At 37.8% G+C, this 25,363-nt stretch overlaps 1 protein-coding gene across 6 annotated transcripts in view; it reads right to left on the bottom strand.

Annotated features, from left to right (window-relative positions):
* Positions 1–22,860, bottom strand: part of LOC145216052 (gonadotropin-releasing hormone receptor-like) — a 37,713-nt gene extending 14,853 nt beyond the window's left edge. For all 6 annotated transcript variants that reach the window (XM_080084474.1, XM_080084475.1, XM_080084470.1 and 3 more), the window contains exons 1-3: positions 22,615–22,860; positions 8,527–8,719; positions 2,715–2,821 (exon numbers count right to left, since the gene is read on the bottom strand). In XM_080084474.1, the coding sequence (XP_079940600.1) occupies positions 2,715–2,821; positions 8,527–8,719; positions 22,615–22,722 (408 nt within the window). In that variant the 5' untranslated portion in view covers positions 22,723–22,860. The remainder of the gene's footprint in view (positions 1–2,714; positions 2,822–8,526; positions 8,720–22,614) is intronic.
* Between the last annotated feature and the right edge of the window lie 2,503 nt (positions 22,861–25,363).

Here is a 25,363-nt window from a genome sequence, read left to right as displayed (position 1 = left end):
CCTGTAGAAGTTGCAGAAAACCTCTTTTTGCCAATATAGTTTGAACAACATGTTGCTACATCGTCCCTTGTCGCATTCGTGCAGCCAGTTTTGCCTCCAAATACCGGTCAAATCGTGGGAAGGTACTGATTTGTGGAATGTCTTGCGTCAATGCCGTGGAAATGTGATACAGGTACTGCGTTACGCTATAGCAAAGCCTTTTGGGATCACCAACTGTTCAAGAGCCTCTCATCTACAGCCCATAAAGTCGAGCTTGCATATCAAAACATGACTTTTTGAGGCTTAAAACGCGCGTGTTCAACACTTCAACGAATTGTCAAACACCTGGTGTTTAAGAGCATGGGGTCAAGGCTTTAATGCAACAGTTCATTTTGTGATAATATGCTCTTTAATATATCTAACACTTTTTGTTTTGAAGCAAGCTAGCGTTAACGTAACGGCACAGCATTGACGAAGCCAATTAAACTGTGACGTCACCAACTCCGAGAGCCATATCACGTAGCCAATATTGTTTTGATCAACAGTTAATTTGATTTTCGTGCAGTTGCTCACTTGGAAAGAAATTTCACTACGGAAAATCGGATGTTTTTGTGATTTCACGTCTGGTAGATCTTTCAACTGTTTACAAAGCGTAAAACAACACGCATCCCGAAACGTATTATTTGAACCAGAAACTCGAAAAGTTTTGAATCGTGCTTCTACAAAATCAGTCGTGCTGTTACAAAGGTTTTAGAAGTCAAATATGGCCTCTAATTAAAACAGTTTTCTTTTCAGCGCACACCTCTAAAGATTTTCCCCAAATCTTTTTTGAGAAAGTATAACTTGTTGGATAAAAATGAAATATGATATTACAAAATGGTTTGAATAATTTTTACAAGCAAACAAATATATCAGATCGTCCAGATACATTCAAAATAAGTTACAAAAACCTAAATCTTACACGTTTAATTAATAGCAGCCTGTGTCGCATATGCTTTGTACAGTAGATGTTGTCATAGCGAAGGTATACTTTTATCAAAGACTGTAGCAGCACCAGATCTGTAAAAGGGACTTTCACAACAGCAGATGTGTAGTAAAACGCCGACATAACGGGCGCGACCACAAAACAACCGCTCCCGCCGCTTCTCGAGTGCTGTGTGCTAACCGCCTTGCTTTACAATTCACAAATGCTTTGAACAGAAATCTCCAAAAACTGACAGCGATCTTATGTATTGATACAAACTAAAGCTGGGAACACGAGCTTGCAACCGCATTAAAAAGTTGGGGCATACACCTGTTGGATGTACGCATTTTTAGTAACAAAATCACATCAAACATACATAAAGTAAACTAGAAGGGTGGCTTTCTGATATACTTCCATTTTATATATTCTATACGATATTTACCAATTTACTATACACATCATTTGATCTACACATATGATTGTTTTTGTAAACAAAAACTAATGGGTCCCCACACGCATGTTTGTGCGGATTTACGGTAAACAAATGTTGCGGTGATTTTTAGATTCTTAAGGACCAAAAAAAACCCAGCTGATTTCTAATCACCGAAAAGACTGTCTCTTAAAACGTCTGTCCGGACGTCAAGCTGACCCCTCCCGCTCTGCACTAAACCGTTTTAATCGTAAACTCCCTTGGGACTTCTGTCTGACTGACAGTGTACACAAACTATGGGCTGTGAAAGTCATTATCTGGCCGATTAAGGCAAATTTTTGAAAACTAAACGAGTAAACTACTGCAAACAATTGTTTGAAATTTCAGCACATTAGGCCTTGTATTTCTGACCTAAAACCAAAAAAGATTATTTCAGGATTTAAGGGGTGACGATTATTTCGGGTTTAAAGGGGTAAAAATGGGTAAATCCAATAAAAAATTGGAAAATTATTTAGAATACCTTACATTGCACCAACCAACAAAGCATGAAACTCTTAGATCATGTACTTTCCAACCAACAAAGCATGAAACTCTTATCATGTACTTTAGTCAGTACAGTCGTTTCAAAAGTTTACGTTTTGGGGGCTTGTGGGTGAACAACCGGGTCATTTGGGGTCAAACTTTAAAAGGATCAGGTTTTAAACAATAGCTAACATCTGTGTAAATTTGAATAAATTTAAAGCACTCTTTCTTGACCAAACGCGTTTGACAAACCAGCGTTAGACAAAAACGAATATTTCGGGGTTTAAGGGGTAAAAATGGGTAAATCCTGTTAAAAGTTAGAAAATTCTTTAGAAAACCTCACATTGCACCAACCAACAGAGCACATAACTCCTAGATGATGTACTTTAGTCAATACAGCCGTTTTTAAATTTTTACGTTTTGGGGGCCTGCGGGTGAACCGCTGGGTCATTCGGGGTCAAACTTGGATCAAATTTGGATTTATATGTAACATCTGTCCAAATTTTATTAAATTTGGAGCACTCTTTCTTGACCAAACGCGTTTAACAAACCAGCGTCAAACAGAAAAAAGAAAAAAAATACGGACAAAAACAATATGTGTCCCCTTCATAGAAGGGGACCCACAATAAATGTTTATAAGTTTCATTTCTGAAGCAGTCTCAAATTGAAGGCAGCAAGAAAAAAAGGAAAAGTCCTAGATATTTGTTTTAGCAGACGAATATCAATCCATAACCAACCAAATTCTGCAGTGATACAACGCATAAAACGCCTAAGAAAAAAATCTACTTGGACGTTTACAATGAACCTATGTGTACTCACCACCACCATAAGAGAGCTGATGTACATTCCAAACTGCTTGAGCATGTTACAAAGGCGACAAAGAACGTCTCCACCATACCACTGCATAATCAAGTTCCATGTCGCATCTGCAATAATACAATAGAAACCGTGTTAGTATTATCTGGCATCTAGTAAGAAGTATACCAAGGAGGATAATTTTACCCTATACAGAAAGCATCAGCTGAGAAGAACAGGGTACATAAACTTTTTTGGATGGAATTAGGAAATCGGACATCGTTTATGGGTTTAAATGAACGTTTAAGGAATAAATTTTTAGCACTTTTGCAAGCATTGAACTTTCCACTTCAGTTTTAGTCTTTTTCCTGAGCTAATAAAACCAACCAGCGCGCGTTCGGTGGCGCGTAGCTTGGAATTTCCACAAAAGCAACAAAGCATCATTCACAAGATATGAAGCACTGTTATTTGCATACATCAAGATTGTGCCACCCACAGTAATAGGTCATTTCCGTGCCAGAAGTTTCAAACCAACACAAATTTTGTTGTTAACATACAGGGTAAATATATTCTGCTTTCATAGGAATTGTTGGGTCTAAAACGTTGCCATAGTTAGTGACAGTGAATTAAAAGCATGAACACTATTAAAGTGACAGGTATTGTTGAAACTGATGAAGGAAAAGCGCCATTAGGTCAAATTAGTTTGGGATAGGTCGTTCTGTCATAACACGTTCTGCAGCATCAATGCAATATCTCCCGTATTCGTTAGGCATATTACCCATGGATCCAATGATTCAAAAGACTGAACTTGTGTCAACTTTACAAAACATTCCACTCTGTTTCAGAGTTGTAAGCGCCTGTAATTGGGGCCCAAACCGATTTTGTTTGAACAAAGCCTGTATATTGGACCGAAAAGTTGATGAAACTGCGTCACAAATGACGCCGAGTGTAACGTCAGGCCCTGGTAAAGCCCAATTTATACAAACCGAAGCCCGATCCGTCTCAAAAAGCCAGGCCTTATCATACCTCTTCGCTGTTAATTGCAGCTTTTGCCCAACAACATTTTCGAATGGGCCGGATGTAACCAAAACAAAGTGTATTACAGCTCGGGTGGGGGATGTGCTTCGATGTATAAACTTTTGAACTTTCTAGGTTTAGGGTAAGTGGCATACATCCTATTGACAACACGCCTCACGTTAGATACAAAATTAATTAACAACAAATGCACAATGTACAAAAAATAACCCAAATTAGAGATGCGTGATGTGGTTGACTGCGCCACGGGTATAAAACGGGAATTTACAAATCTAAGGTAGATTTTTTTCTAGCTCCTTTCAACTAAGGGTGTACGACCAGGGTACGTAGGGAAGGGGGTATATTTTTGACCGATAAATGTGTTTTAAAAAATGAGTAAGTTTAGTGTACTTAAATTTTTAGAAGTTATAAAATACTACTCGTCATAAGGTTTTATATTTTGTCGGATTATAGCTTAGAATCGCAACTATCTTATTTTCAGGGAAATAGCATTGTTATGATTACAAGGTGTCAGCGAAACACTGGATAAAAAGCCCTATAAACTTTCTCATATACACATTATTTATTATACGCCGGACCTATACAAAACACGTAACCAGTAACCACATCCCAGACACAATCAAATGACGTTAACAGACTTAAATGACATCTCATAATCATATTTATTTTGCGTTGAAAGCCGCAAAACCACTAGTTTTCAGTCACACGGAGTTAAATGTTACGACAGGATTTGTTAATGACTTGACACATACGAAGCGGTATTGCGCCAATCCGTGAATTATTAATGACTCTTCACGAAAACACAAATTTCGCGACAACTGTGGGAGACACCTAGATGTCTAAAACATTTTAGGTCAGTGGCCCCAACCTTTTGTAGTAGCCGAATTTACTTCTTTTATGTACTTGTTAAATGCGGGTTCCCATACAAAAGTTGACAGGATAGGTTCCTAAATTTTCCCAAAAAAGGAAATAAATGTGGCATTGTGGAGCAAAGACTAAAAACCAGAATACAATTTAGTTATAGGACAAAGAGTGTGCATTCGTGGTTTCTTTTTAAAAAAAAAAAAAAACTGCCGGAAGAGCTAAAAATTCTGTTGAAACTATAGTATGCTTTTAGGATTTAGCATTTATGCACCTTTAAAACCACCCAACGAATCCTTTAGAAAACCGCTGCTTTATGGATACAATCGTAAACTATCAATATTTTAACCCAAAAACTTTGTAAAACATTGCGCAAAGCTCGTCACAAATTTTACGTCATGTCAAAGTGATGGTGACACATTAGTTGTGTGTTTTATCCCGACAACAAACATGTACGCATTGTCAGAATAGTCAGGAGAATCGATGAAACCTTGTTTGGAGTGTGGCGCGGTTTTTGTTTGAACTCAGCAGACAGCCGCGATGACGACAATGAATGGCACTTCAACGGAGTTTAGTCAAAGCCACACATGAAGTTGTACTTGGAACTTCACATGACGTTTTGTTCATTTGTGGATTGCCATTTTTATCGTCGCTTGGTTACTTTTTTTCTTACATCTTCGAAAGGGCTTTTATTCTTTATAAATTTGGCATTTTTGCTTTTATGCGACACCTATTTATTCATACGGATTTTGCAAAAATCTCACAAAAAAATATTTTATCTTGTCCTAAATACGAGCTGTTTTTAGCATAGATTATCATTTTTTTCAGGTTTTAGTTGTTTTATCTCATGTCCTTTTGTAGGTAACGTTTGGTCGGCAGACTTGGTCTACAAATTCACCAGACACGGCAAAGAAATGTGCATCAACCTAATTACCAAGGCTGTTTTAGGACTCTAAAAAAATAAGAATACTTGAGAATCCGCCATTTCATCTAATTATTTGTACGTCGTTTTCAACGGAAGAACAGCTTAAAATCGTCTGAAATCACCAATTCGTGTCCAAACCTTAAATTTAAACTACTTTCTGAGCTAAAAAGGCGAACAACTGCAGACTTGGACGCTAAGTTTTGGTTCAGTTTTGTGGTCACGTTTCTGATGTGTTTACATCAAACGGATCCTCTTAAACCTCCGTTAATCCGCAGCACATGCGGCTCAAAAAGCGCAAAGCCTTTGCAAGCTTCGTCAGTTTTTCGCAGCAAAACGGAGATGGCAATTCATTGGGGCAATTTCATCGAATGTATTTGATGTTATCAATGAATTGCCTAGTACATGTACACAAAATGCACTTTAATGCGCATATGGATTACAAATCTACTCCCGTTTGTGGGTGAAAGTAAACCGCAACGAGGTTTAAAAAATTTATGGAGCTCAAAAGATGCTGAAATGGCCGGATAAATGGATTTTGTGGTATTTGCTTACGAATACATGTTTCGACAATAGGTCGAGTGACCTTGCCGTGTTGGCATAAAAAATACTTCAGCAATTTCACACCTTTAGATGTGTTTTACAGAACAACTACGGTGGATGTTTTTTTTACAAATGCAAAATACTAAAACCCAGTACAAATCGACACAGGTTCGGTACGTGGAACACGACGGCGTTTTTAGAACATCATGCACTGTTGTTCAAGTAATGTTTTTCAAGATCTACAAGATTTCCAACGGGGAAGGAATTTTAAAACTTGAGGGAATGAATTTACTTTTTTTACATGTGATTTGTAAATAGACACCTAAACTGTGGGAATATGACCTGTGAAGTTGATGAAAGACGCAATTTTAAATAACCTTTTGTATGGTTTAGCATTTACTAAGTAGCATGTTAGGGAGGAATAAAAATGTTTTAAATTGTTGAGAAACGAATTGGTCGAAAAAGATTGGGAACCACTGGCTTAAGTCATAACTTCAACTTTGTTTGTAAATTAAAAAATGCCTTGACAATTTGAGACCGAGGGTTAATGATATAAAGTGCACGCACACAGCGTTAACCCCACTACTAATACAAAGTAATTAACTTATCGCTATCAACGTGGTTCAGTGGTGAGAGATAAGCGAAACCAGTTCATGATCAACGGTGTTAATCAGTTAAAGTGGTCAGACTCAATTCGATAATCACCAGGCGTCTGGAACTAGGCAGAAGGAATGTCTTTCCCAGGGGAGAATTCCCCTCTTGGTCGGATCAAATTCATTTGATTTGACCTTCAAGTCACTCTGAGCTACTGGATAAGTTCATAATCACCCGCAACCAATGCAATATTGACCCTTATCGTGTCAACGAAGTAAAACTAGCCCGTATTGTGTTATTTTCAAACGATCAACAATATTTAAGACAACGTATTTTGTTTTAGACTTTTCGTTTAGCAAGTGGTTTGTTTCATCGAACAACGACCATTTTTTTTAAATATATAGTTGCAAATAAAACAACCCTCGCTTTTAATTTGGGAAGTTGTGTTGGAAGGGAATACGCATTTTGTCGACTTGGACAATTTAGAAAAAAACTGTTTTCTGAAGTGAATTAACACTACATGATTTAATCCCACTAAATATACGCATGTTTACTAAACGAGCTTCTTATTGAAAATACAATAATGAATCGTAACTAATGGATTGCGGTTAAGGCAACAACCGCGCAGTGAAGGTCGATTAAAAGCCGCAATGGTCTCGTGCAAAGATGCGGGAATGTAAAGGTCAAATGCGGCCATGTTCTGGGACAAAAAGACGAAAAATCAAACAATCTTAAGGGATTTAACTTAGATCAGTATCAGTTCCAATAGGACGGTTCGATAAGAAGCTACTTGTGTGCACCCATATGTCTTGAAATACCGTTTCTTTTTAAAATACAACCGATAATCGGGTAATTGATAGTTAGTAATTTGGTATAATGCAATTCAATTACAACATAGCGTTTAAATGAAAGCTTGTGAACAAACAACGGAACATAGTAAATTTTATTAGTGGTTTTAATGCTGAAATTTCCTGATTGTAAAAGATATTTTACCATTTTTACGTGTTGCTATTTGGAATTTTGCAGGAATAAAACAAAGACCAATCTTGTTCCCGCGAGAGTTGTATCTCAGCAACACTATTGTACGACTTTACAAGAAGTGCGATAACACCGCGGCTTGGGGCTGATTTCACAGCATAAGCTTGGAATGTTAATTGACATAGAAAATACCTCATCGGTATTCTTGGCTAAAGATCAATGGTTGTTAATTAACCTTGCAAGACCGCGAACCGCATAAGGGCATCATTCACTACTCACGGTAGTTTACGAAGCATTTGTCTTAGATATGTTATTATTATTATTTTTTTAGCATGATTGAAATTATTTAATTAAGCATGATTGGAAACATTGCAAAGAACCAAACGGGTAACAATGCAATAACTGGTGTGACGAGTGTCGCCAGGAAATGTTTCTAGCGTTGTATGTCGGCATTTAAATTGCTGTGCATTGACAGAGTGGCGACAGATATTGAAGGATGCAAACTATCTGAACACGCCATTTGTCCAACAAACGTGGCTTTCGGTTGATGATTGGCAAAATACAACAAACCTCGGTTTAAATAGATTCGGTTAAACCGGCCCTTCAAACAATTCAGACAAAACTTGTGGTACAAATAATTTGAAATGTGAAGGCTTGAACCACTCGACATCGGGTAATCTGGCCATTTTTTGGTCCGAATGGGTCTAGATTAATTAAGGTTTACTGTACTGCAAAAAGGGATAATAGTGTATTAAGATATTTAAAGAAAATAAACACGTCAACTTTCATAACCTATAGTGCAAAACCCAATTATTTTGGGTGAATTGTAGTATTTTGGAATCGTATATGGGGATGTACCAACCATAAATCCGAAAACTAGCAAAAATCATGATGTTAACTTACCCATTGGCATAGAGAAGAAGGTAAAGGCGAGATCAGCTAGTGTGAGGTGAATTGTGATGATGAGGACATGGCTCTTTCTTCGTGCTCCCCATAAGCAGTAGAGCACAAAAAGGTTCCCAGTGGCACTGAAGAGGAAGAAAAGCCAAGTAAAAATCACCCGGACCAGCTGGGACGTGTTGAACTGGAGAAATTTCTGAAAAAAAGTTGTTTTTTGGATAATTTACATAGGCTAGTATTGCACATATAAGCGACATGATTTTGTTTCATTAAACGTTTCACACAACGTTTAGGAAAATTATCATCAATTTAAAAATAGGTATTGATGCTAAAAGAACGATTAGCAACACATGTATAATATGACAACATTTTTTGCGTTTTTGACAATAATTCAAAGTGAAAAAATCCGGACGATTTTGAAAGCTTTAAAATGTTGCATGCGGTGGCACATTGTCACGGCAAACCTGATGCTGGTAGTCCATCGAACGCATTTGTAGACGAAGTTTTGATAGGGTTGTCAAACTTAATAGCAAACTACATACTTTTCCGTTTCATAAATTACCAATCGTCTAACAGGATTTATATTTTGCAAGTGAGCGGACATTGGTATATGTTACGTGATTTCGCGGTTTCATGTTTCAGACTTTGGTCGGTTGGAAGTCACCTAATACGTGATCAATAACAAGTTTCTGACACTTTGGGTGGCCTAAAATAGCCTAATTGCGTCCGTTTTAAAAGTAAGACGAACCACCTTGCCACCCGAAACTTGACGGCTAACAAGCCTATTTTGTTCAGGAATTTCCAAAAACAAGTTTAAAACCAGATGATCAGGTGCTTCTAACGTTGGAGTCGATTTTTTGTAGAGCTTTCTAATTGTAATGATATTGATATTACGTTAACGGCACCGAAAAGGCAATCATATGGCGCATTTGTTAACTATATATGGCTAATGATCAATAATAATGTAATTTGTCGCAAATTTAGCATCAAAAAGCTACAACACAACAATCCTGGGTTCGAACCACGCGACAGGTGTAACATTTGACCACAAAATGTCTCCTATAAAGTCGGTAGGGCTGCAGCTGTAAATAAACATTAAAAGGTATAAACGCGGTTAGGTGTGTTTGCAGAATTCGTGCAGGTTTGTAATAGAAGTTAAGGAAGTTATTCATAAGTGACCCTTTAGTCTGCCACTTCCTCGCTCTTTTCCCGGTCATTTGACGAATTGATGACATACAACACTGACAGGCCTGAGGGACTGAAGGCCACTGCGGACATATTTGCAGTAACATATTGTTTCCTTCGATAACAGAAGTGTAACTAAGGCACCAAAAACTTCACGAGTTTATCACTTTGAGCTTGTACCTTACTTGCAATGATTAGAAGACTTTTACGTTAGACTAGACTGCGGAGAGTATCAATGATTTTTTACTAAATACTTAACCCATTGCCATAAACAACAATGTTACGTTTTACTGCAGCACATGTACACGATATTTTTTATTCCCAAAGCGTTATACAACCTTTTTGGAAACTATTTTTTTATTATATATACATGATACATGTTTCAATCAACAAAATTGTGTAAAAGCCAGTAAAAGGTAATTTAATCCATTTTAAAATAGGATTACCACAGCATTCTAAACAGCCAGGGATCTGATTTTAAACGTTCAATGCGTTCACGCGCTACTGTGCTTGTTTGCATATAGCGTATAGGAAAGTCATGTTCTGTGCTTACAATTATGGTAGCAAGCTGATCCCGGCAAAACAACATGTTGACTTCACCACAAAAACATGGCCACAAACATACAAACGTCAACTTTGAACGCTCACTTATTTGTTAGGGGATATAAACCGAGGTTCTAAGTTCTAACAAACTTGCTGGTTCGAGATTGTTCGTGACTGAATGAGACCACAATGTTCGATCTTTTCACACCATACGATGCGGCAACTCTTATTACGACTGGCAATGTTGTTGCTTCTTTCCGAGGTTGACCACAACATTTTTGCGCCTAGACTAAATGCCGAAGGCAGAAATTCTCCTCAAACAGGGCGTAACAGTCGACTGACAAGAGGGTCACGAGGTTGGGAAGCAGAGCCTGACGGGTTTCTCCTCCTTGTTTTGTCAAAACGACTTATTTGGGATTTTTGCATGTTTGGGGGGTAACGTGAAACTCTATTAGCAAACGTAAAGCTCAGTTCTTACGAATTTTTTGCAAAAGCCGAGACAAAGGACATGAAAACATGTTTTTAATGGCGATTTGCGTTGCCACGAGGCACAAAAATAACGTTCTGGTTTTTGACGCGGTATTTGATTATAGTGTGGATTTCAATCATTTAGGCACATTAAAATGTAAATAAAGTCGAAAGTGCAAACAGATTTGAGATTAAATGTCATAAGGGTTAAGCAACGCAAATTCGTGGAATGCATATTGCCTTTTGAGGAAAAAGGGCTGCATCCATGAAAATCGACTTAACGACCAGTTATGTAACCTCTCCGACAATATTCTCTTTTTGTGAAAATATTTTTGGGATTTCTGAAGGTTGCCTTATTCAATGAAAAATCACTTTAAAATGTTATTTGTTGTCACTTTGAGTCTAAAACCAACAAACCGCACTTACAACGTTTGTTGAACAGGTGCCAAAAGCTAATAGATGGTGCAAATGAAACTTTGGTCAACATGTGTCTTGCACGTTAAGGTAGATGGGCCACAAATAGATATGATGACATATGTACGACTTGTCCATGTAAAACCGATAAAGACTTTAACACGTGTGCATGGCTAAGAAGTACTTGACCTTGAATGTTATCACATTAGACCCGGCGTCTTGTCTAATGTAGCGGGGTTCTATTAGGCCTTATTATGGCTCCCTTAGGTGGCGGTGAATTTTTGCAGTACAATTTGTTTAAAAAACAAAAATAGTCATCGAAACAAAATGCTTGTGCGACTGATAAACGATATCTTGTTGATGTCATTGCTATACATAACCAAGTATTGCTCATCCAGCCGTTTTATTGTAAACAATCGACGTTTCGACGTCCTATACAAGACGCCTTCATCAGGATAATGAAATATCTTGCAGGACAAAATTCTTATGAAGCAACAAAGTGCAAAACGTCGATTGTTTACAATAAAACTGCTGGATGAGCAATACTTGGTCATACATTATGCCTGGCAGCAATAGCCTATGTCATTGCTATACATTGCTGCAAACCAGACGCCAAAGCTAAAACTAAGTTAAAGTGGCGCAAATTGGATAAAACCAATATTTTGCTTAACAATAAACAAACAAATGCATCAGGTCTAACCATAGCCTGAAAGAAGACCACAGTGAAGCAAAAATCTTGTGATGCCCTTGCGCGACAGGACTGCAGTACCCCTTTTGCAAATTTTAGTACAGTGCATTAAGCCAAGACACGGATTCTATTCGTAACGCAACCGGAGAGTTGCCATAAAATCATACAAGTTAAATTCTGGCATTCGAGTAAAAAGCAAGTGATTTTGTCAGCATATAGGGAAAGGACAGCTTATATATATAGATAAGGGCGTTGATCATTTACAACAACGGTTTGGTAACTGTCGAAAAACAATCTTCAAAATAAGTGAGAAATTAAAACACAAGAATTGAAAACAGCGATTTTAAACAGAAGTGCGATCAATATATTAACCAGACAAGCTTGACGAATGTGTCAAGGCGTGCGGGATTGTAAAGCGATACCAGTTGTCATCGAGGCGACAAGATGTATATTATGTGATTGAATTAGTGTTTTCCATAGCCTACGTGCAAACCGAATGCACTTGTTTTACCACAGTCTGTGAGACGCACTTGTTTCAACTACTTTACTGTGTTCTGTGTAATTATGGTTTGGATTGTCTATTTTGGTCTTACCGAAAATATACGAAAGGTAGTAATTTAATTATAAATACCATCACGAAGCTTTCTATCGCATGTGTTCCAATCCTAAACAGAACAAATCAAGAGACGTTGTCAATGCTGCACTGACAATTTTGCGTCTTGCGAGACTTTACGCAAGTTTACATCAAACGAGAAAAATGCGTGAACATACTTTAAGTGCCTACCATATGACACAAACGTACATGACAAGAAAGCAATGTTGTTCAGCTGAATACCGTATTGTCCTATCGTTGCGCCACATATCCATGAGAACTGTTGAAACAAAGAAACTTTTACAAAAGCTGAAGTGGTCAGTGAAGACCCCACAAAGGTCCAGCGTGTCTAATGAGGCGTGAAATCGATCGGATTTCTCGCTAGCCGACTTGTTTTGATTTGAAATGTGGCCAGCTCACGCGTAAGATCAACCCCGTAATTGCCGTGGATTTGACGGACATTCCTTCCGATCTTCTTTAGATTTGGAGGCTCTAAACCGCCAGCGAATACTATGCTGGCTAAATAGTTGGCTGCAAGCATACTATTTCATGCTATTCGTTCTTTTGACGATCGACTTTGTTTAAACTTAACAAGAACCAGCAGGGCGGACATTTTGCAAGTTATGGCTTAACAAAAATATAGTTTCTCAAATTTGCTGGGGTGGCCATGGTTTAACGAAAAGATTTTTTACCATTGAACAACCACGGCTTTCTTACAACCTATTTCAGTGTTAGAAATAGTTAGAATTGTAAGCAACGCGTCCAAGGTCTTGTACAATACTTTTCCACACATTCGTTGTCATATTAGCATAACCATTTGGTCGTAATAAGGTGTGGCATGGGAATATGACACATGGCGTCCGTCAATAAGACGCCAGTGCTGCTTAGCAGCAAGACTACTTCGATAAAATTTGAATTAGGCGTCGTATACTTGAGGAACTATTGCTAAAAATGAACGCATGTAAACGTCCTAGTAGGTCAAAATCGTTTCGCATTGGACAAATACGAAATACAATTACACAATCGCGAAATATCTCTCATGCGTACTTGACATCATTACCCCATATTAGACAACATAAAAGTGTCCAGTCAGGCAAAATTGCGTGCAAATAAGGTATGATGCCCTGCATGCCAAGGCTGACCTGCCGAAATGTCAAAATTTTAACCCGATTTTCGACGTCGAAACCTCGTTATGATCAGTGTACTGTGTATGCAATAAATAATTTGCGCTCGATCGATTACCAAGGCATGTATTGCGAAGAAACTGTGCTCATACTTTGAAAATATCAACATATATGGTCTCATTTTTCCTAAAGTTTAACGCATAGAAACTTTGCGCTTTAGTTTTGCAACTTTGTAAGTTTACACAGAAAATACGATTGGTATCCACCATCAAAATTTTGGACTGTGGTCATAACATTAAACCACCATGTTATTATGATTTGCTTTCGCAGATGGGGCAGTATCCATTGAAAGTTCAAGCATTTAGAATGAAAAAAAGTGTACTTGGATCACATACTCTGAAATCAAGTGGTTTTCATATTTGCCCATTAAGATTCCTGTAGTTGATTGGTTTATAGATTGAAATCTTACACAAGTTAAAGTCTGTTTTGTTGACTTTCTGAAAATATACATTTTTGAAAACATTGCAAACATCATGATTATATCTGTAGCCGAGTGTAGAGAAAGCGCAATGATTTCGTCTTCCTACATCGGTGCCAGTTGGCCACATGCCAGGAGGTTTGGGCGTCAACTTGTTGTCAGATTCCAGCACGAGCCACTGACGTCATAAAAATAAGTGACGTTGCATTTTTGATGAGATAATTTTTTGAAGCGGAAAGCCCAGAGCGCAATCTTCAACACACGGGAAAACGTCGGGGAATTTGCGGCAGAAGATAACAAATCAGTTTCGGGTGGTGGGTGTACCAAGTTAACTATGATCACCTTACAACGGCGACGTGGAACCAATACATTAGTTTGCTAAGGGCGAATTAAAATGAATACGTTGTATTCTACTTCGCTGGCCATTTGTTTTTTTATTAAAGCCATACTATTTAAGTCCGTGTCTTGCGTACCTATGAATCAAAGAGGTAAAGCAAAGTTACATAGATTTAGCTGCTTGAAGGAGATTTAACAACGTAAACATTCTCCGCAGTTTCACCCTTTTTTCATACATTCTGCACGGTTTATGTTGAAATACATGGAGTACTAACAGTATGAAAAGATTCTATGGAACACACTTGACATTATACTTCCTAATAACACGGTGTAGCTGCAGCGCGTTTAACCATTATCCACCAATTCTGCCGTTCACTGTTTTGCGCACCATTATGTTTTAACGTTGCACAGCTATTTCCGGCTAGGTGATTGTTTTAGTGTTACTGTGTCATCTCTCAATTACATCTCCTTCAATACAACATTTCTTTTGTAAAAAGGTGATTTTAAATGAGATTGATGTAAAAACTTTTCGTGAATTTTATCCGCACTGTCAGCCGTTGAATGGAAATTCAATCCAAGCAAAATCAAACTCACTATCGCAACTTGAAACGCCCCATTGAAATGTACGGGCTGTAAGAGTTCGTGTTTTCATACATCCCCGCGAAGGCTTTCATTTACCTTCACGACAGTTACGCCTGATTGGACCACAAAAAATCCATGAGTAGGTGAAACGTGCTTGAGGTTTGTTACGAGAAACGAAAGCACGTGACACCAATAGCTGCGGTTTAGACCAGTGTTAACCTTTTGAGATTTGAACTTTTTTTTACCTATTTTACCTATATTTTTCCTTTAACTTTATAGAATTTCATAATAAAACTACACAGTAATGAAACATATTGGAGTTGAACGATTTTGTTCTTGTCTAAAGATGGTAAGGAAATCAAGAAAACCTTACTTGAACTAATTTGAGACTGGGGGATTTAGGTTAACAAGCATTTAGATTTAGAGTCACTCAAGGTTAGAATTCCAAGTGAAAGACCTGCCCGTCGTCGGTAAAAAATTTTCCTTAATGCTTAACTTCTTCTTTTTGCTTATTTTTGGTTGAAATTTATGGTCACCTGAAGTCACCAACTTTAAGCACAACGTATTAAAACGTAACAAGCTTACATTTCAAACGCACGTTGTCAACAGTGAAGAACAGGTACTCAACAATAGAAATAAAAAGTTCCTTTTACGATTACATACTGAGTACGTGACTTAACCGTTACGGACACATGAGCGACGATCGTTCAAAGTGGCAAAAGTCAATGTCGAAAAAGGAGGTGAACATCTCAAGCACCTTGACGTATTACAACAACAGTCTGAAGCTAAAGCACACACACCACACCGACATATCCAGGATTTAATCTCGTTCCAGTACACTTACTACTCTATGGGATTTCTAATCTTCATGGAAATAACAAGTGCTACTGTACACTGATGTATTGCAATTCAACGAACCTTGACATCTAAATTGAAAGGATTTAAAGTGTGAATTTAGGCAGTTTGTGTAGTTTTCTAAATACCGTTGCACAATTACGCATTGCTCGTAAAATTTCAGCGCTCACAAAACTTCCACGTTGTGCCTAAAATAAAATCAAGCATAAACTGTCTAATTAACTACAATACACGAATACCATGCAGCTCACTGAAAAGCTTGTAGATAGTACGGCCAAACATTTCAAACTTTTCGCGAATTCGTAAACGAAATCAAAATGGTAATTTAACGAAGACTTAAAATGTGAAACCTATAGTCCCAACAGCCACGCAGCGCAGTGGGCACCGATACACAGCAGAATGGTATAGGTTTCTTCTTACTATACACATGTCATAAAAATGATTAATTAATTTGGACCAGGACACATGTTAGGTGACGTTAAATGTGTGTCAGGCAAACTGATACTTGCCGTTTACCCTTGAGGTCACTAAATGTTGACTTCCATGATCCGAAGCTTCAGTTACTAAATTAATCGGATAAAACGAGAGGGTTGCGCATCCCTTTTGTGACCGCGGTCAGTGCATAAAGGTCTGTACGGAATTTCTCTGTGTATAAAAGGCAGGTAAACACGATAACAGGACCGACGTCGATAAGGCCTTTCCCAACAAAACGCCATTCACCAGGTCAGGGCGCCGTATTTGCAAAGTAATTCGAGAGCACCCGGGGCCAACTCACTGACAATGCGCCAGGCCTATGGTGTAACGTCGAGCAATGTACACAAAAATTAGGTCACACGCCAACTTTTTAAGGGCATGACTCGCTTTGTAAGGGATACAATCCGATGTTCAGACGGGCGTCTGATATTCCCAGGTGTGAAATATGAGTTTGGTATCAATTACACCATCTTTAAGCTCTTAAATGTGGAGAACGTAAAGAGACTATCGGGTTTAACATTTTTAACATTTTCGTTCAATACATTTAAAAAATAAAAACGCATTTTTGAAAGTTTATTTCCCCTAAACCTGTTACTATATTCGAAAATAAAACACCTGCACCAACACAAAAAAGTTTTTTTTGGTGGTAATTTGTTTTGCTAAAAAAGGTAATATTAAGAATTGACCTGTAAAGTAGGATGCTCCCAGTGCATGGACTTAAACGGGACTTGTGAAACATTTCGTAAGAAGAAAATACGCTTATATAACCAACAAAATTAATGTTAGAAGCTTATAAGCGTAACGCATCAGAAAATTGTATTGACTTGACGGTAATACATGCGCCAATTTAATTAGAATGCCTTAAAACGTGACCTTGTTGAAAATGTGACCTTTACTGTATAACCAACATAGCAAAACACATCCGCTAATAAAACACTAAAATACTGTGCAGAAAACACTCAAAATACATGGTTTTGTAAACCAAGCAGGTAAGTCGCTATGCCCATGGAACAAATGACTTGCGTTTTTACCACAAAAATCGCTTTCGAACTATTTGCTGCGAATTTTTCCCAAACCAAAACAATTCGGCATCTACTTTACTATCCGCAAAGCCGCAAGATCATCACGCCTTTCTAGTTATATGAGGCAATTTACATGTTCACGGAAGAAAAATTACTTGTTTACTTAGAGGGGTTCGGTTACAAGCATGGGCTAAAGTAGTGTCGAAGTAAAATATATCAGCACGGTAATGTGTTTAAGGGCAAAACTGCTAGAATGCTTATTTGGAGAGTCACATATTTGCAGCTATTCAAATGAGTTATGTTCTGGGATCAATATTATAAGCGTTCTTATTACATCCTCCGCCTCCGGCTTGCAGATAAAGTTGTACGTTCTGCAGTTGCAAAGCGTCTATACATATCTTTTAAAACATTAGTTACAGAGACGGCAATGTCTAATGTAAAAATGGCAAACGTCTTTAGTTTGCAAGAACATCAACTGAAACGTCGCAAACAATACTTTCAGCATCCTGACAGAATGTATCATCATGATGTACAGTTTTAAAATCAAAGGAATGTTAAACAATGCGAATATTCATTGACCAAATATATTGTGACTATCTGATCGACAGTCTTGATTATTGTGCAACTGCATGACTTGCTTAAAATCAATTTATCATGACTTGCTTAAAATCAATTTATTTTTTTATTAAAAAAATTAATCGAATTAAACCAAGCGTTTGAAAATCTCGATTTTACCAGGACCGTTACTCAACCGATATCTCCATTAAAGATCTGCACACGATTCCGCATACACGCAAGTAAATCCTTAGTAACTTGATCAATCGGACGTTGTGGAACCACAAGGCACATCGGATTTTCTTGTCAGTCTCGTCTTTTTGAGAAAAGCACATATGATGGACGTTCAACATCACTCCAGTTTAACACGGAAACAATGCGTTGCTTTAAAGCTCGAAAAAGTTAAGAATGCGGATAATATGGGTATTGTGTTGGGCGTAATGTTAAGGTTGCATAAATGACAGCAGTTTATTTTCAAAGAGGTGTACGTGCCCAACAAAGTGGTAATTTGTACTTATAGGGGCAATAATAATAAATTGATGGAGAAATTCCTTGTACTTCCCACTTTCATGGTGAAAAATCTTGTACAAGTAAACCTCGGTAAATTCCGGACCCGTTTGGACCAAAAATTGTCTAGATTAGGCAAAGATCCAGACCAACTGATATCGATTATAAAGCCTTACCATTTGCAAATCATTTGTACCTAAGTTTTGTCCGAATTAGGCGAAGATCAGGATTAACCGAATCCGGTTAACTGAGATTTACTGTATTTGGAGACAATTGTATGTTCGTAATTCAATTCAAAGCTATTCGAACTTTGCTGCAAATCTTAAGATGTGCGTGGTTTAGCGCTTTGACAATTGAGCCAGCAACGACGCCAAGATAAAGCTACAGGTCCGTTTTAGAGTTTGACAAATGTAAACAAAATTGTCGTGTTAGGAAGAGATGGTATCAATGTATGTTTACTAAGTATGCCAGAAATATTGCCACAAGCAGACTGCTACTGTATGAAGATAATCACACATGTTTGTATTCAAAATTACGAGGAAATATTCTTTATTGCATGCACATAGATGCCTACATTGGTTGTGTGAAGTAACATCTTCATTAACCACAAACCTATTGCACATCAAGTTTATATGAATGTATGTTTTTGTTACGAGAACCACAGAGTTCCCTGCGCTTGTGAACTGCTGGTTCCCGTTCCCAGAAAACCGTACAGTTGATTGACAGTGGCAATGACGTTGCACCGACGTCATTTCTAACTGCATCGAGAAAACAATGCCACCAACTATACGCAAAAAATAACCGTCTCCGATATTCATGTACGCTAGCCATAATACGTCAAGCTGCAGAGGTAAATGTGTTGATCAGGAAAGCAAATTTATATTTTAGGGGTTCATGTACTTCGTGGTGACTTTAACCGAACGCAGGACGCTAAGTATGTAACCATCAGTAATATTTCAAAAGCAAAAAACGCATCAAAGACATTTCAAGGCCCCAAAAACGTTTAAATCCTTACGAGGCCTAAATCCCAAAACGTCGGTAAAAGATATTACGTATGAAGACACATTTTTATCGTCGCTAAGGTTTGAGGAGTCATATTGTAGCAAGATTCGTTGGAAAACTTGTTGAATATTGTTTAATCGTGTTTGTACCTAAAGTTACTGTACCACAAGCTTAAGGAGTGATGACAGGCGGATTTGAAAACCCTTTTGTTGCGTATTGATTGATTAGAGTGTTAAATAATTCAAGTCCAAAGCCGCGAAACTCGTACACTTATAAATTGAAATTAAGAATTCAGAAGTTGCCGAAACCGGCTTTCGCTGCAGACGTAACGTCTAAAATTCCGCGCGCGCGGAGAGTTTGTGGTTTTAGCGGAAAGCTCCGGTTACCATTCGCAGTCGCAACTCGTACCACTTCCTTTTAAAGCACGAGACTCGTGAGTCGTGATGAGGATTTAGTTTACGAAAAAACTACTGTATTGGAACCAATTTGGTGGCATACACAACACGAAATATAGCTGTTTATATGCATAACTGCAGTTTGAAGTTGAACAACATTTAAAATTGGTTACATGTATGTCTAGGTAAGTTTCCCAAAATACATATTTGCGAACTTTATGAAACGAATGGAGTTAGAGGTTGAAAAACATTATGTTAGTCATTTACATGTGACAAATAAGTCTACATTCTTCTTGAAACACAGGCTGTATATATGGATTTTGAGCTGTTCAGTTACCTCACTAAACCAAGTTTAGTTCTTTACTTTCCCATGCACATTTACGTTTATGAACTACATTTTGTATTCAGTCTGCAGAGTTATGGTGCTAAAATTGGAAGCATGTGTTTCCGAGGCCACCATAGGGACGCTGTATTTAATGCAGCATTTATTTGCATTTGTGAGGGACAATTACAGTTGATGGTACCTTTACACAACAAAAGGTTGCAAGTTCCACCAAAGATACGGTGTACTTTAAACGACCGATCATTGTCCTAGCAACAAACAATAATGTATTGACCCGCAAGGCAGTTAAACTGCTGTTACCAGCCAAAACATTTCAGGGAAATTAAACGAACTACAAGACCCGCTTTGAAAAGCTAAATTGCAAAACACCAAGCAAAAGTAGTTCATGGAAATTCGTAGCGGGTGCAGCGTTACAGATGCATGGTCTGTCCAATGCGCACACACTGTACACATACGCTTAAAGGACTAAGACCGCGCTTCAAGCAAGAAAAAATGATGAATTAAAATTGTCCGTTGACCAAACAATGTTAATCCTCCAAAAGCACAACGGATTTGTGCCTGTCTATAGAGCCGACCGTTTCGATAGTTAAAAATTACGCTGCATTTTTAAGAGTTTAAGCCTGTCACGTTGTTATGCAAAAGGGAATTTGTACCAATGTTTATGCTAAACAAGTGATTAGCGGACGTCCGTTCATATTGTCCAGTGATCGCCCACACGCAGCGGCTCGGGGAATTTATCACAACTGCGGAAGATGGTTCTCACACCGTTTACTGAGGTAAAATGACCTATTTTGCTGCTAACAAAAGATCTCATCATTGCACGCATCAAAAAATGGAAGTGGAATATTTTCTTAAATGGTTGTTAAATTATCGGCAAGTAATGAACTGAAAGGTGGTTGACCAATATGTAATTTTGGTTTATTTTAATTTTTACTTTCGGTTCAATTCGAAAAGACTTGTAAACCGATATCAATAATAACTGATGGATTTTATTTTTGAAAACGCTCAAATCTTTACTTGCAAGTTTTGAAACCACGCTTTGGGAAAAGGGTTCCGCATTTAAAAGAAACTAAAGGATTAATATCTTAAAGAGACATAACATCTAACCACCGTCACAACATTTTAACAAACCTCGTGAACCCAAGATGGTTACACTATCACTATGACGACATTAGTTTTTGGAAAATAACCGAAGCGTGGAGATTAAGAAATACGAAATAGAGAATATTGAAGCAACGTAGCATGTACAAATCTATTTCTAACAAATACAAACAATTCTTTAAACTAAACAAACCAATAGACCCAGACGATAAAATATACTACCGTATAGTTTTTTTGTTTTTACAAACGAGGTCAAAAACGTTTCAATGAGAAGTAAACGATGCGCGCCGCGTATGACAACGTCATTCAAATGAAAATGCTTAAGATACTAAATGTGATTGAAATTACAAAGTCTCCGTATGTTTGTTCCTCAGCAAAGGCATAGTAGAGACAAAGTACCAATTTTAGTGACAAATTGGTTTGTTCCTTATAGCCCGGTTGTGGTACGGCCGTGTGACAGGTACACTAATGTCAGCATTGCGTGTGTCCAATGTAATAAGCGATTTTTACATGGTTTTTAGAAAGTCCTGAGGGACCTTTGACGTATGACAGATTCCCGAGGGAAACCACATTAACTGGTTGATCCAGTTTTGGTCATAAAATGCCAAACTTGTAGCGCAATAAGTCGGTACAGTGGGTCGTTCAAAACACACTGAAAGCGTGTAGCCGGAAAATCAGACAACCTTGTTCAAACATACTTTGTTGGTTCCCTACTACGAATTCGTATCAAGAGGGTGACCCTAATGCTAGTTTAGAATCGCACCTGTCCGTTTTAGTTACGTTTCCTTTTACTTTATGAAGAGTGAAAAAATCATAAGTATACACCTACCCAGGTTTTTTTTTAAGGTTTGGTTTGGGTGACCGCTAAGTAGTTTTAAGAGACCGCAAGTGTTTCATTTAAATACCGAAGAATAGCCATATTTGCTTAAACGAATTATTTATTAGGCTACTGGCAAATTTTGGGAAACCGCTGAAAAACACCTTAAAAAAACACTGCACGTACCTATACGTCAAGACGCAATAGACGCCAAAAGCGACATGCTTTATTATGTGATATTATGAATGATGACATAAGCATTTGTCGAAACGTTTGAATAATAAAGCATGTCATTTTTACGTCTTTTTTGGTCGTTTTTTTGCCATGAAACTTGGGAGCAAATCTGTGTATATAGTGTCCCGAACTAAAATGTTTACAAATTTTAACGCGCGGCGTGCGCTTAATGCTTCAAATTATTACATTTCCAGTGAGCGTTTAAAAAATATCAAAATAAGCTAAATGTTGCCACATAGGAGTTTTTCTGTCTCAAACGGCCACAGGCAAATGTTTGGTTCAAAGGATTTGTGAAGAAGGCGGATTACTCTCACCCAATTCCACAAAGCGCTTTACCAGCTGGGTATATCAATACAAAAATTCAAAACCTACTTACCCGAAAATAGTCACATGCTGGGAACTCGTCTACAGTGGTGTTCCAAATGCCAGTCGCGTATGGCATGGCTGTCGTATTAAGCATAGCATAGGTAGTATCTGACGACATCTTGTAAGTATTCAAGGCGTTCGGTGGAGCTTTTCACAGTAAATCCTTGCTTTGGCGTTGGTCGTCGAAGTATGTTAACATAAGTTCTCCTTACTTACAAAAAGCATTTTATCTCATCCTTGTAATCTGATAAAGAAATCGCAACAAATGTAATGACAGTATGTAAATAAGTTACGTACATCATAGCTCGTATTGTTTCTATCCAATATTCGTAATATTTGTTATACAGTATATAATTTATGTTGGTCTATTCAGCGAACAGGCGGTTCGTTAACGCCAAATTTAGGAATGCATAAAAATGTCTACTTTCGGTACTGATAACTGTACTACAAAAACAACATAATAATTGGCTGATTTTGCTCCAACAATTTTTTATCACGTCTGCATTCAAAATAACACATTACAATGACTGATAAGTCCTTTAGAGGGTAGTGCCTTATTAAAGGCGTATTCATGCACCATAAAATGGGAGAAAAACACTAATGAATTTGCACATGCATATTCAGCAATTGCGATCCTGGGAAATTGCAAAACAAAACAGCAACATGCAATCAAACATACCAACATGACGTTTAGCACTAGATCACGTCAGCGGAAAGCAGACGCAACGGTGCCAAATCTTGCTGACGTCATACTTGCACTTGACATTTTAACGCGATTATAAACATGTCGCGGTGTTGACATAATATTGCGATGTTCTTGTCATGTGTCATGGCCACCGTGTGACTTTACATGATATTTCCGGAAGAAGTGGGCAAAAAGCGGAAAGGTATATTGACTATTTTACTATGACGTTTGTTAATTTATTGTACAATAGAAATAAAGTAAGTATTAAGCCAGTTTCTGTGTGAATTATACATAGTTTCAAGATTTTTGCATAAAATTGTTAAAACTTTTTAACTTTGTGGCCAAAATACTTAATCAGAATCAGTTTGCAGCTGATCAGGCTGCAAAGTTTCGAAAATATCTACAGTTGTACATACAGTCTTATTAAATCTTGTAATACTATACGTTCAAATATATCGTTGATCTAATAAATAATTTTTATGTCTTACATCTGGGCCTTGGTTTAAAGATAGGAACCACAGCTTAAATCATAAGTTCGTTGCTTAAAACGCAAAAAAGTTTGACGTGATGCAAGCTGTTATCAAACTGATTGCATCATAGGATAACATTCATCCGCTATTATAATTTTTTATTCACGGAACAAACCACTTTTGTCGTTCAAAAATCAACGTGCGATTAACTTGACAAAATATCCTCACGTCGTGCTGCAAAACAGGTCGCATGTAGATGGTATCACACTATTCTATTATTACTACAGTAACTACATTCATAAATGGTCGACTTGGCCTAAGGGAAAAGGCTTGACGATTTTCTCAGAAGTTTATTTTGACGCTTTAATAGACCACAAGTCAAATAACTTAACTTTAACACAAACAAACGATCAAGTCAAGATAGACATTAAAGTTTATGAAGCCCTTTGCTACTTTCAAGCGTCTTTACATGCCAAAGTGCGACAAATAAACATGAAAATCGTGCATTTAATCTTGACTGAATTTACATTTAAGGGTCGAATTGGCCTTTACAAGACTTTCAGATTTTAACCCATAATATTTTTTCACATACCACATACAAAAACGGTTGAAACTGAATGCACGGATGTTTTACAAAAACAGACGGGAACTACCCTTGCTTATGAGTAAGTGCGGACTTATTAGCTTATCTTTACGTCTCAGCAACTAAATATTTGCCTTACGAGTCATAGAATAAGGTGGCAAAAGTTTACTTACAAGGGTCTAACAACTACTTCCCAATTACCGGGGACACGACCAAACATTTCAACAGATAAGGTATTCAGTCAAGTTGTATTCAGTGTGGAACCAATACGGCATTGAACTTCAGGAGGTATAACTTCCGATTAATGTCAACATTGACGCCACCGCTGTTAGGTTATAATGGCTTCGCGCTAATGTGGCACTGAACTAGGCCATTTACTCTACGCGTCGGTAAACAAATGAACTGTTGTTATGCATTACTTTGCCTGTCTTTTCGAAAATGTTTGGGCGTTATGAAAAGTTTTTTTGGCGTGTTCCAAAATCGTTTCAATTAAGACAAAACGCTAGTTTGGAAGCTACAAAGGAAATGTTTACAACAACAGTTTCTGGAAAAGCTGCTCCACATTTTCAAACATAATACGTCGGTTCGACAACTTGTTATGCCAGCGCTTGTCCAATTTACTCCTATAAGATCCTTCACATATTTTTTGGTGTTCTGCTAAAGTTTCGCGTAATGGACCCGTCTACCAGGCGTACAAGCTTGTACAACCGCTAGTTCGCCATACATGAGCGCACCAATTTAATGAATAATATTCTAGCCTCGCCAGAGCATATGCTTAACCATACCGCGGTGCAATTGGGTCGCAACGCAGTGGAAGCAATTACAATGATGATTAAGTGGAACGCCAGCGCTGATTTATTGTTCGGCAGACACCCAATAGCTTTGGCATAAACACTGCAGCAAACTTATGCAACCTGGTTCATGCTGTAAGGTTTTCAAGGACCGCGCGTTAACTAGCAATGCGGCGACCTGTTAAGTGCACTTTAAATAGATACTTCTGCTACTCACAGTGCTCAATGCT

This window comes from Phallusia mammillata, chromosome 1, assembly GCF_965637545.1.
Source record: "Phallusia mammillata chromosome 1, kaPhaMamm4.hap1.1, whole genome shotgun sequence".
Lineage (NCBI taxonomy): Eukaryota > Metazoa > Chordata > Ascidiacea > Phlebobranchia > Ascidiidae > Phallusia > Phallusia mammillata.
Note: the sequence above shows the minus strand (reverse complement) of the source record. Positions and strands in the feature narration are given on the sequence as shown.